The sequence below is a fragment of the Furipterus horrens genome, unplaced genomic scaffold, assembly GCF_987537825.1.
Source record: "Furipterus horrens unplaced genomic scaffold, mFurHor1.1.pri manual_scaffold_5, whole genome shotgun sequence".
Taxonomy (NCBI): domain Eukaryota; kingdom Metazoa; phylum Chordata; class Mammalia; order Chiroptera; family Furipteridae; genus Furipterus; species Furipterus horrens.
Genome location: NW_028327175.1, coordinates 165966066 through 165980401, shown reverse-complemented (window position 1 = coordinate 165980401; position 14336 = coordinate 165966066). Strand labels below are relative to the sequence as shown.

Genomic DNA, 14336 nt, shown 5'->3' with positions numbered 1-14336 from the left:
GATGATTCATCAAAATAAGCATATATAGGAGTCAGGGACATTCACTCATCAGTTTCACCTTCAAAGAATGTCACCAAAAAAGGGATCAGGATTGAGGTGGCTCTGCCCTAGCATGGTCTGGAATGTGTGGACCATTTGCTCCTAAGTGTTCTTGACTAGGGAAGATAAGACCTTGTGATTTTTTATCAGGCTATAAATTGCTTGGCCTGTTTGTTCAGCTATATGACTCAGTTTCCTCATTCCACTTGCCAAGGAATTTTCCTAGCTTCTTACTATCCTGCCTCAAAGAGAGCCACTTATTTGGCAGGACCCACAGGTAAAATGTGTCCTCCATCCTCAGGGAGGCCTTTCTTGCCCACTACCAAAGTAATTTGTAATTTTCTCCCCCTCCTCTCTTTCTCTCTCTTCCTCTCTCTCACTTTCTCTTTTTCTCTTCCACAGGTTTCAATAAACTTTCTATGGAAAAAGTTGAATCTGTTATGTTTTTATGAACTTTCAATGAGTTCAAGGATTCTTTTTTCTTTCTTTCTTTTTTTTTTTTTTTTTTTTTGAGGAATCATCTGATGCTTAGTTCCCTTGAAAGGCTACAGTTGACACTCGAACAACCAGAGTTTAAACTGCACAGATCAACTTATGCAAGGATTTTTTTTTTTAAATAAATACATACAGTACTGTAAATGTAATGTCTTTTTTTATGGCTTTCCTAATAAAATTTTCTTTTCTCCAGCTTACTTTATTGTAAGAGTACAGTATATAACATGTATAACATACAAAATATGTGTTAATAAACTGTTTATTTTATTGGTAAGGCTGCTAATCAACTATAGGCTATTAGTGGGTAAGTTTTGGGGGAGTCAAAAATTATAGGCAGATTTTTGACTGTGTAGGTGGTTGGCACCACTGACCCCCTTGATTGTCACTGTTCAAGGATCAACAGCAATCAAAACATCCCAAAAGACAGAGGCAACAAATATGCAGAGCTGCCTTAGTCAGAGTCTAGTCTCAAGTGAGACCTACCTGGCAAAGTCACCCAAACCATCAGATTGCTTATTCTGTGTTTTTAATTGGTCATTGAGAACCAAGAAACAATAGGCAAAAATATTTCTTGATGCTGAACTATTAAGATAACTTAAATAAATGCATCTATTTTTCTTGAGTTTTTGCTATTATTCTGTGTAGATTTTGTTTATAATGATCAAACCTACTTAGGTCTTACATTTCCTGTAGGTTGCCCTGGCCAAATGGTAGGAATATAAAAAATAGAAAATGTTTTAAAATTGGCTAAAGGAGACAGATTGCCTACAAGTCCTATAGTAAGCCTAAAACAAATTGTGGTGAACAGTTTTGTTATCAAGCAGCCCGTCTTGAACCCTACTGCAAGTATTCTGCTTGTTGGCATGCAGTTTTTCTGATCAACATCTCCACATCTCAAAACATCTTGTCTACATTGCCTCATCTTTATATGCATCCATTTAATTTTCCCTTTATTCAATTCACTTTGGCTTATTTAAATAGTTGAAGCAAATGCTTTGTATTTATGGCTTCTGTGAAAATGCATTTCATGCTATCATATGCTAAAACTATTTAAAAAATAAAAACACCCGCAGGTTTTCTTTCAGTCTTTTTCTTCTTTTTTGAATGGCACACATTGAGCTGTTTCATGGAGATATACAAAAAAAATCAATTGCTAAGCATAAAATGCAACTCACATTAAGAAAACTGCAAACGGTAACTAATTATGATAAGTTGCTATGTAAATCACACTGTGACAGTCCCAGCAATCAATTTCAAACACAAATAGAACAAGCCCCTGGTTGGAGAAGAGGATGAGCACCTCACAAATGTGTCAATAAAAATAACAGCAAGATTGCCAAAGATGAATAGAAGCAGCATGGTTATCATCTCCAAGCAAGTTTTCATAGCAGATTTCCCTCTGGTTTCTTGCTGTTTTTCTTTTATTCATTTAAAGTCCAATGCTTGATATGACAAGCTAACTATGGCCTATCTTCAAGACTACATAAGTATAAGGAAAAAATAATAATTTAGAGGTTTTTCACTGTACTTGCAATCACGTTGCAAAATTTCTATGCAAATGAACTGGAATGGGACCCTCAATGTGATAGCTATTGGTGAGGTAGTATTACGGTAGGTATGCCAGATTGTCTATTTTAACCAGGCATTGCCAATCATCCTCTTCTAAGGCCTTCTCTGCAACTCAGAGGAAAACCTGAAAACTGCTTTTCCCCGAATTCCCTTGATGCATCCTTCGAGATTAGAGTGGACCAAAGAAAGATACTAGAATATGATTTGGAAATCCATAGAGAAGGAGAGGAAGGGCAATGTATGGATAGTACTAATGTTTGAAGCACTATCCAAGTGCACTTCTTGAGAATTATCCCCATTATTGCTGCAGGTTATAAATTCAGTAGGAGATTCCCAGGGGTTCCTGAGATACCCAGAAATTTCAACAAGCTCATGAGAATTACCAGAGGCTGTGACTGTAGATAGCAGCTTCCCTGACTCAGTCCTTCCCCATTCCTTACATTAAAACCCTTCATAATTTGGATATATAGTGTGTCTTCTATTTTCCCTGTCTGAATTCAGATTGCTATTATAGCCTTTTCCTCTTTGGTTTCTCAAACTTTCTCTGTTCCAGAATTTATAGATGTATAATTTAAAAGAAGGGAGGATAGGGGCATGAGAGACAATTCTTTTGACAGAAATAGGCAAGAATGCTGTACTTCTCTGCAACCTTAGCCCAGGCTATAGAAATTCATCCCAGCAGTGGACATTTCCAGGTTGTGCCTCTCCCTGTACTTTCTCTCTTCTTCCCTCCAGCACAATGACACAGCTAGTGATGTATTTATTTGCTTCACATGTCCTATGTGAAAGACAAATGTCAAGGGAGGCCTGGCAATCAAGGACTGTGTGAGGTTTGATTTTTACCCTCCCCTCTACTGCTGAGTGACTCAACCTCCCTTAGAAATTCTTGGTGTCTTCTCTCTGTTAAGTGGAAATAATACTATTCTCACTTTATAGGGTTATCTTAAGGATGATATGGTCTGTGCTCTAAATAGAAATGTCTTTTCCAAAAGACACAATGGACTATATAAATGCAAATTCCATTCCTAACAGAAGCCAGTTAGTAGCAGTACCAATATGTGGCATGCAGCGGTTATGTCCTATGCATATAACATATTTAGAGATATTTCTCCAACAAACATTTCAAGATCCTTTATAATGTTTTGGCACTTGTCACACGTTACAGAATGAATGAACAATGAGGGTATAGTACGTAGGCTGCCACTAGCTAGTAGCTGAGATCACTGACACCAGCCCCATGTCTCCATACCCTGAAGACATGCTCAGACCTGCCTAGAACAGAATTCTTAATGAGATTTCAGGTGGACCAGATCTATACCATAACCTACATTATACCGGGAGTTCAGTTTCTTCTTTGAGAACTTCTGTTCTAACCAGTTTCATTTGTTGCTTCTATTTATCCTATTCCCTTTCTACTACCAAAACACTAGAGTTTAAAAACTATGACTTCTAAAATAATTATCTACTCAAAAGTTATGCAATGTGGCTAAATGCTATCTGGCACTGAATCAACAGATATGACTTCCTTCCATAATATTTGGGTTTTTTAAAGCAGCAGAGTTGTGGTCTGAGGTCCACAAGACTGGCCTTTCCCTTCAGCATATACTAACCCTCAAAGGAAGATGGTTCTCTCTTCTTAGATACAATCAAGTGACCTCATAGAGGCATCTAAGTCACTGACTTCCCCCTGGATTTCTACACTCATAATTTACTGAACAAATAGTTATTGAACTCTGATTAAGTAGGAAGCCCTATGCCAGACACTGCAGATTCAGTAAGGGACAAATAGACACAATCTCCTCTACTCCTTCTGGAGCTTAAAGCCAATCTAGAAAGTCAGTCCCTGAAAAGGTAAACCTGACCTAATATAAATGTGTAGGGTAGAATCAGAGATATTTAAGCCGAGAACTGAAGAATGAGTAGGCATCGGAGATGTGAAAGAGAACAGTCTGAATCTGTACTGCCCATCAGGGAGCTTTCATTTATAAGTTCAAGATAAACATTTACCTGACCTCTATCATATAAAGCGGTATATACACAATTGCACTAAGGAAATAGAAACAAATATTACAAGTACCTCAAGAGGAGAAAATTCAACACAGATAAGATCAAAAAAAATTTCATCCAGGAAGAAGAAAGTAACTGCACATTGCTACTATCCCTAGGATGTATAGATTATCTATAAGTTACAGATGGAAAAATAGAGTCCCCTATCTCCTGATCATTATCCTGGGTCCAGACTTTTCTTGCATTTGAATCTTGAGTCCTTAGGACATGAATCTTGGGCCTATTATATTTGACATTGGAACTTCAATAAAAGAACAAGTAAAGGGAAAATGGCATGTATTGAAAAATAGTGATTTTCACATGAACTACTGCCTGCCAGTTTGTGTATGTGTTGGTGCGGAATGAAAATGGATTGAAAACTGTATGAATCAAACATTATTTGCAAATAGAACTTCCCCTTAAGGTTTTATGGACCAAGTTTCAGACAGCATGGAGGATTTCACTTAGGAGAGAATTGATGTAATCTGCCTTCACCATGTGAATGTACCTCTCTGAATAAATGTTTGTAAGATGTTTCCATGAGGGTATAAACAAATGACACTCAAATAGCTTGCCAACCTATCTGATCAGAAATCTTGAATAATATATTTAACTTAAATATATACATTAAAAAAAAAGATGACACTAAATGATTTTATTCTGGATGCCAGAAAGTAAGGCTTTCCCCATTGGTCTTTGATAATTCCTACCAAGATGAAACACAGTCATACCTTTGTTCTCATCAGCTTCACACCTCAACAAACCCTGTACTTGTTGCATTTTGACAAGAAAAAATGTTTCAGCACTCAACACTTGTGCGGGACTCATCGCACTTGCCAGAAATTGTATGTTTCACGATGCTGCCCCGCAAGAGAAAATGCTTCCTCGTTCAGTACTCGTTGGCTTTGGCTCTTGTCACATGCTCCAGAATAAATTACAATGAGGACTGAGGTACCACTGCATGTCAGGGTCAATTTTCCCCACACAGACCAGATCAATAATAATTCAGCCTCGATGAGCTTTTTCGCCTCTCTCTCCACTGCTCTTTCATGAGCATAGGCCCAAAAGTCCTGTGGTCATTGCATGATGGTGACTTGTTTTTTACACCATCTGAGTCTTTAGCACTGATCAGACACCAAATGTAATAAATATATAGAAATATTCCTAGTAAAATCAAGACATCTGTTGTCAGCTCCCTTAAAATCACATTTTTCCCATCGACGTTGGGCTCTGATGTCACCCAAGAGTACCTATTTTCACTCTAACCACCTTAGGCATTTTTCCATATTCTAAATATTACTCAAAATACCTTCAAAACATATTTTCTTATATTCCATCTCTTCGAGGTTCAGATTTGTTATTTTACTGTCACAATGACAGAAGATCTTTGTCTTATTGATGATTAACATTTATCTGATCATGTTCTCCCATTGTGAAATCTCAATTTCATGGACATATCAACTTTTCAAGTAGTCTCAAGGGCTCTGAGACTTTAGCTCCTATGCAGTGTTTTCAACAGGCTATATACACTAAAATTACCTTCATTGAAATACAAGAAACCAATAAATAAATGCATGACGAAATGATGCTAGGGCTAATTTGTTATTCTTTCTAGATTAGGCATTATTATTTGCCTGGGGCAATTTAAAAATGTCTCTAAAGGAATATGCTCAAAACCTTCAAAAGACATTTAGTAAAGGAGACCTTTTCATGCCTCTCAAAATATAACATGTTGGAAGCATTTTTTTCTACCTGACTGAGCAAAATTGATTACCACAAAACTGATAATTAATGAACAGAATTACAACTGCACCCAACATATATTTAAATGTAGAAAAGTTCTACTGTGCCCAGACATCACAGATGCAACACAAGCCCAAGTCAGAGACAACTGGTACCCAGGATTACTCTCTGAATCATTTCCTGCAGAAACGTGCTGTGTGCCCAGAGTCCACGTGTCTTCTTAGCAGAATATCCCCACCATTTTCTGGGCATCTCTCAGCCTTTTCTCCTACCCACCAACCCTTCAGTGTCGTTGGGATGACAGAGCTGGACCATCCTTATTCAGTGTCCCCCACATATACAAAGGGAATTTCCTGCTTGGGGAAATGATGTTTAAAGTATCAAATGCTTTCAGTCTAAGCCTGTTCTTACCCTTGCAAGGTAGTTTCACAATTAGAAAGCATGGCAGTAGTCACTACCAGGATCAAAAGGGGTAAAAAGGTTATACCACATGGCTTCTTCCTGTCCTAACCAATTCCAACAAAGGTGATCACATAGCCCTTGGTCTAAGCAGCCAGCTTAGGGATAAGGCATTTTTGACGTTATATTCCATACAGACTCCAGAGATAACGAGAGGAATCAAAGGCTTTGGAAAAACTGGGCAAGCCAAATAGGTGTTTCGAGGTTCAGTGAATTCATGGAAAACTATGCACCAATTTTCTTCAACATTTCCAGGAAAATTGGAATTCCTTTTAGCTATAATATAGAGTTCATTCATTTTTAAATTATAGATTTCAACTCTTAGACTCCCAAACAATGATACTTTTACAAATATCAGTGAGTTTCCCAATATCTCTTTATTCTTTTTGCTGGAGGTAATTATCTACTTGGTAATTTTTAAGTACTCTGATCTCTTTATTTATAGGGAAAAAAATCACACAATTATATTATACCATGGATTTATTTGCCTTCCCAGCAGACTGCCACTAAATTCTGTTTAATATGAGTTAAAATTGCTAGGTTTGACAGGTATGGTTTTCTCATCAAGGACTTGAAAAGCACTGTGTTCTTTCTAAAGTACTAAGGCAGCAGTCTTGAGCCCAGAGCTGTGCGCAGCCAAGCGTTGTCCTTGTAACCATTGAAAGCAATGAAAGGCAGAGTTCCTACCTCGATGACTGGTGAGTTCCCTGGATGCAGAAGGCAGGGGAGTGTAGTGGCGCTCTGGAGAGGCAGCAACGCTGTCACTGGAAGCCTGTGTGATAAAAGCAAATGTCAAAATGAAGCAACACCAAACACGAAATACCTTCGTTTACCAAACATATCTCCTTGGGATCTTTGCAGAAAATATTATTGACCAAGATTCTTCTTAGGGAGCAAGCACTGCCTGGGTTGAGATAAATATCCTGGAGAGTGTAGGGTAGACTACAAAGCTGTGAGGAGCCTCTGCAGAGGTAGAAGGGGGCTGTTTGTTTATTGTGCTGAACTGAAAGAAAAAGGAGGAAAGAGAAAGATTGAAAGCAGGAAATGGTGCAGACTTAGATTTCTGTCACATGCCTTCTTCCAGTAATTCCTACAGATTAAATGCTCACTGTGAGTGGATTTCTATGGAAACCAATAAAGAAGCTGAGCTTTGCCCCTAGTGTAGATGGGAAAAACGGGGCTGCTTTACGTGGGTTCAGTGATGTGGAGACAAAGAGAAGATGAAGACATAGGACTCCACAGTATGAAGTGACCATGCAAAAGTATACAAGCCATTGCAGATCACGCAATGGGGGTTCTGGCTAAATTTAACAAGAGCACTAAGAAACCCAAGTGAAATTGAATTACAAGGGTTACCAACAAAACTTTGTTATTCCAAGACCTGTAAGAAAATGATGTAAAGTATGTCTATGAAGATGCTTTTTTATTGTGCACAAACAGCCCTTTAACCATCAAACTCTAAATATGGTATACCCAAGCTTCTAGCTCTCTCTTTGCCTTGCTTTACATCCATGAGAGCTAAGGCAGGAAGAAAAGACCATGGCTATGAAGTCAGTTGTCACTCAAACATGATGACCAGTGTCAAAAGCATCACTACTGCAACTCTTATTGAGATTTCTGAATCAAATGTTAATTGTTGTGTTGTTTTGTTTTTTTTTTTTTTTTTTTGAATAACCAAAAAAGAATATCTGCTAGGATCAAAATCCTAAGCTTACAACCTTTCCAAGCTTCATGGAAAAGTAAATTTCATTAATGCTATATATTTCTTTCTCGAATAGGAAATACCTTCTATGGGATATATTTGCCCAGCTAAGAGCAGGCCTTTTCTCCAAAGAGATTATCTACTTTATAGGAATCAACACTAAGTAGGAGATTACACCTACTTGCTAGAAAAACCCTTTAAACCATGTTTCTGACATTTGAGATGTTTGATTAAGCAGCTTTCAGTGGAGACTTACGTAAAGAGTTCTGAATGGTGCAAAATCAGAAGCTCTTCCTTAAGGTAGAAACAGATTTCAGGTAGCATTACTTCACTCCAGCTTCAAGGGAAATATATGGTGTTTAAACTTGATTCAAGGGTATTGGGTCCAGAAAGATAAAAGTTCAGTCACCATGAAAAATGTTTTATTTTAAAAAGTAGATAAGACTTGCTAGGTACTACATCACTAGACACTTAGGATGCTGCAATGATATAAAAGAGTCAGAAATTAGATTAGAATTCAAATACTAGAGTCGCCATGTGTTTCTCCATTCTGCATTCAAGGTGTCCTGCAATCCCCGTGTGGTAAATGAGACACCATTGACAGTGTTCTAAAAATGGCAACTATTCAAATGCATGAGGCAGGACATGTGGGGTGGGCTGTGGAGGCGGTCTTCCCACAGACCCTATATACTTCCTTCATAGAAGGCCATAGCTTTTCTCTCTGCCAATGTTCCTGCTCCACCTCACCACCAAAAAAGCCTTAAATTCCAATATGAATCTTACGTTGTTATATTGTGATATTTCTGAGTACTTTTAATCTCAATTTAGGCTGTTGACAATTTAATGACAGCCTTCCCTAAAATTACTGGAAGAAACTACCTTTCAGCAAATACCTCTGACTGGGCAAAACATTAGAGTTTTGTAACTAAGAGTAAGACAGCTATTTAGTTTTATTTCCAATTGTAGTCAAAGCAAAAATTGTGTGGCTTGAGTTCTGTCTTACAGTCATCATTCTATGCCTAGCACTTAATTACTTTTCTGCTCAGTGTCCATTTATAAACTCAAGGCATGGAAAGGAATTCAGGAATGAACAATTTTGCCAACTATGACTTTTGGTGGGACTTCCATGGCTGGATGTCTAGGAAAACCACCACAAATCAAGATTCTAACTACCATACCTTTGACTTGGCTTTTATCAAAATGAGGTCTCTGTGACCATTTCAATAGTGATATACACACTTGTTCCCTAATTATGCTTAAAGGCATGATTTAGAAGGACACATTATCCCATAAAAGAAATGGACAAGGCAATGTCTTAAATTTGTGTGCTATCTACCCAAGAATAAAGAACTCCCCTTGAAACTAAAGCAATATACCTATATTATAACAATTATAGATGGAATGATTAAAATAATGTTTTTTTTCTTAACCTGAATTAAGAAGACATGCCTAAAATGAGAACAGAGAAATTTGGGTAAATGCGGATCTTCAAAACTATAAATACTCTCAAATCTCTGAGTCCTTGCCAAATTTCCTAACTACTTATGGCAATAATTATATTTTCACATTTTACTTTCTAAATCACTCCTGGTAGAAGATATTTATGTCTATAATAAAATATTAGTATCCAGAATACATATGCCCCTCAGTAAATTACAATAGAAAAATGGACAGAGAAAACGGCAGGCAATTCAAAGAAGAGAAAACCTGAATGGCCAATAAATAAGAGAGAAGAGTCTCAAATTTACTGGTACTAAAGTCAATGAAAATTAAAACAAGACAATTTTTTTTCACCCATCTTTGTGGCAAAATTTTAAATCTCACAAGTGCTATAGAGAATGAGAGGAAACAAAACTCCTATCCTCTCATTCCTTGCCTGTGAAAATGTACGTTTGTTCAAATACTGTGGAGAGTAATTTAGTAATATGTATAAAACTGAAAATTGCTACAGCCATTCCATCTAAAATATATACACTATGGAAAATTTCAGTCAGGACTGAAAGGTAGAACATAAAACAATATTTACTGCAGCATTATTTATAACAGAACAAATTGGAAATAATTCAAATGTCTGTCAATGATGAAAAGGAATAAATAAAATGTTGTATATACATATAATGGAATAATGTTTAGTATTTAAAAGCAATAAACCTGATTTATCTATCTCAATTTGAGTGGGTCTAAAAATTTAATACAAAAGTAAAAATGCAAGTTGCAAAATGTAAATGTAGTATAACATTATTTATGTAAATACATAGTTTTCTGGTCTCATGTGTATATATAAAGTTCTAAAAATTATAAAAGTTATACATTAAATTCATGAAAATGGTTGCCTCTGCCAGTGGGCAGAGTAATAGGATTAGAGATAATGAAATGGTGAAAAGGGCTTCTATTTTCTATATAAGGGTTTCTTTTTTTTTTTTTTTAATTTAGAGATAACTTGAAACAAATATGTCAAAATATTAGAAAGTTACAAAATATTTAAAATGTTTCTATATTTTTGGAATTTCTCAAATTTCAACACAAAAATTGAAAGAAAAAACAAGGACTTCACTCTGATCCATATAGTCCTATATTGATATGAACACATAATTAGAAGAGATTTCCTCTAACAATCTTCTAATACTTGCATAAGATGGATTAGGGTCATGTCTGGTTGGCTTTTTTGTGTGTGATGAAATATCTATTTCTTCTAAAGCTATTGAGTGTGATAATAGAATGGAAAGAGCTAGTAAATAATAGTATATTTGTATCATCTTCACTCCAAGGCTTGAAATTATCATTCCAGCCTGGTAAGTCCTTCTGCTTAAAATTTGTCAAAGCATGCTGAAGGTTTCTGTACTTTTCTCCCACTCACAATTTTAGAGTTGTTAATGATTTTTAAACTCACATCAATAATGCTAATAGTCACTAATATACTGCACTCTGCAAATTTCATAACACAGGAAGGAAGGTAGAACTTTGGCAGCCTCACTGGAAAAATTCAATGAAAGTACAGTACATTCTAGAGAAGACTTGCAAAGTGAGACTTTCATTCAGTGGTTACAGAAAACAAATGTGTTCAGATGTATGTGTAAAATTCAAGCCCCTTTGCATTGTGTGGATCCCATGGAAACCTGCATTCCAGTGGATATTTCTGAACATCATTGATGCCCTAAACAAGCATTATACAGACCACAGAAGAAGAGATTTGGCAAGCTTCAAAACAAGAAGGGGTGGCTACAAAGTTGTTTAATAGCCATAAATCTCCTACTATTTTTCACAAAATACCATCTAAGACCGCAGCTCCACAACTCATTCCCCATCACTCAGCTCAAGTGGAGCGCTTTGGCTCATACGCCACATAAAGTGATCCCTGGCCTGGGAAATTTGTCAGCCTCTTTCAAGTAAAGCAATCTTCACTTTTCATCACAATTCATTCCCTGAAACTGTGGTATAAAGCTGACTCTTCTAAAAACATTTATTTTCTTTCATAAGAAAAAGCATCACTCATTTTGTTATCAAGCATTTAATAACCACCTACTATACGCCAAGCCCTGTGCTGGGAATATCAAGTAAAGCAAATAAGGACTTTGATTGTATTCCCAACTCATAAAAAATAAACTATAACCATGATTAACACTGGTTATAAGAGTCACCAACTCATAATATGATCCCTATACTCTGCATTATCACAGACCTTTAAGGTCCTTGACCTTTATTACGGCACCTGAACACTTGAAACAGTAATTATGTCTTTGCTTGTCTCTGACTTAAGCAACAAAGAGCTTTCAAGATTAACTATATTAACTTCTGAGATTAACTATACTATTAACCCTTCTACCCAACATGTTTCCAGAAATGCAGAAAGAAGTCAACACATGGTGCTTGAATGGATAAAATGTTTTAGTGTCAAAGACAAAAAGCATAGACCATGATCATAATTCAACACAAACATGTGAGCCCAGTTGTCAGAATCAGAGGCAAAGACTGGCCAGCTCTGAAAAATTAAGCTAGAGGCCAAAGAACCAGCCTAGAGGTGGAGTCCTTCAACCTAATCACAGGTCACAGCACCATGCCTTTGCGTGTGAAGCAAGACAGAAGGCCTCTACCACAGATACACCGTGTTGAGAATGCGAAGCAGGGTACGGGCAGGAATGGCTATGTCTTCTTCAGAGCAAGAAGCCAAAAAGTTGGGAGAAAAAAATAAAAAGGAAGCTAGGCTGAGATGAGTCAGTAACCAAGGAACCAAGAGAGAGCCTGAAGGGACAAAGGGTGAAGTTTGGGCAGTTGCTGAGCATTCAGCTGAGTTAGGGAACTGAAGAGAAATTCAGACCTGAAGTCCAGGAGTCAGTCAGAGAAGAGGTAGGGTGCAGGGAAGGATTGTGCCAAAGGCTTCTATGGAATGAGGGAGCGGTTTGCAGGCAAGAGCCTGAAGCTTCCCATTGTTTCTATCTGCTCTAAATGGGATCCAGTTCTTCTAGTACCTAAGATGTCATCAGGCCCAGAGTTGTAGTTCAGAAATATTTATGGAGGGGAGGAAGGAAGGCAGACAGGGAGGAAAAGAATCAAGAATGGAAAAAAGGAGGGAAGGACTATGGCTAGGGCATTTTGTGGACCTTCAGATAAAAAATAAAATCATAAATGTAAGAGTTTTAAAAGACTTTAAAAGCCATCTAGAGCAGCAGCTTTCAAAAATATTTCAGCAGACACTTAGTTAACCAAGAAAAATAAGAACAATCTAAATATTGGGGATTATAGAAATAATAATAATTTCTTATTATAACTAAATGAAATTATAATAAGAAATATGCAAATATTTTATTACATAATATTTAAGTGAATGCAGTAAATATTAAAATAGTATATATGCTTTAATTTTAACAATATAAAAGTTGTGATAGGTAAAAGTTAATAGGCAAAGGTTGAAAGGATTTTGTTAACATTGTGATTTATGTCTGGCCCTTTGAGGCTGATATAACCAGTGGTGTCTGGAGTCAACCTGTACCAGTGGAGCTAGTTATTAAACACAGCCATTATTTAAAATTAAATTACATACACTTACAATTAGATACATTATATTAAAAGTGAAGGTACTATAACTCATCACTTCCTAATTATGTGACAAAATTTTACTTTTACATTCTTGAAGTTATTTGTTTATTGTGTCTACAGAGTGAAAATGCTATATACACTGCTGTGCTATTTCAAATCTCCTCCTGACTCTTCAGTGGTGTCATTTTGGTAACCTGAAATTGGCCATGGTGGGAATCTTTACAGCATAAATTGGCAAATGCTACACATTAGAGATTGACTTATTACACAGGGGAACAATTTTTAACATAACTCCTGTTGTGTTAGACTTTTCAGCTGTTTTAGACTTAAATAAGCATGCTGATTTCAAAACTGTAGTTAGTTTTCTACTATCACGTCAAGTTTTTCTGTACAGCTTATCTTAATGTGACCACCCTAGGCAGGATTGAACCTGGATCGAGGGAAGCACTAGGGCTCTCCTATTCTGAGAGCAAACCTTCCTTGCGTGGGGAGGGGTGGGGGATGACCTTGGAGACCAGCGACAGATTCATACTTGTCTAGGCTATTCAGTTACACATGAAATAGTGTTGTGAGAGGTTGTGTGCTGCTCTATATAGTGAATCGTATTCTGAAGTGTAGTCTGAGTTCTTGTCTGTATACAAGGAGTTAGCAGAATTTATAATTTTATTTACATACATACTTATTTCCTTTGGCCCTTGGCTGGTTTGGCTCAGTGGATTGAGCGTCGGCCTGCGAGCTAAGTGTCGCTGGTTCGATCTTCCAGTCAGGGCACATCAGAGAAGGAAAACTCTGATTCCAAAAAACCTCCGCTGCCTTGCGGCATACCTCTTCAGGGGAAAGGCTAAGGGAGTAAACCCCGACAGAAAATCCGGAGTCGGAGTCCCTAAGGCGGTTTGACGTTGTAGTCAACACCGGCAACTCCTGCGGCGCACCTGAAGCCAAGCTGTATTGACTCCGTCTTTCCCTTGGACCCTTCAGCTGCGAAGAGAGGGGGGGTCTGCTGCATGGGCAACAGCAGACCCTCCATATCACCCTGCCCAGGCTCTGTAGCTTCAGCTTCACTGGAGAGGACACTCCAGCGTCATCGCAAGATGTCGATTCAACACGGGAGGAGACAGATACCGTGTCACTCCCGAGTCAGACTGCACAGCCATTCTCGGCGGTGCAGATAGACTCTTAAGAAGCTACACCATCGTCTCTTGAGACGGACGGCTGCCGACGACGACTTATTTCCTTTCCTTCAGATCAT

General features: G+C 37.5%; 1 protein-coding gene across 1 annotated transcript in view; it reads right to left on the bottom strand.

The window, feature by feature from the left end:
• LRMDA (leucine rich melanocyte differentiation associated) overlaps positions 1–14336 on the bottom strand; it is a 1129276-nt gene that overhangs the window by 258482 nt on the left and 856458 nt on the right. The window contains exon 6 of the mRNA XM_090279486.1: positions 7039–7123. Coding sequence (XP_090135612.1) covers positions 7039–7123 — 85 coding nt within the window. The remainder of the gene's footprint in view (positions 1–7038; positions 7124–14336) is intronic.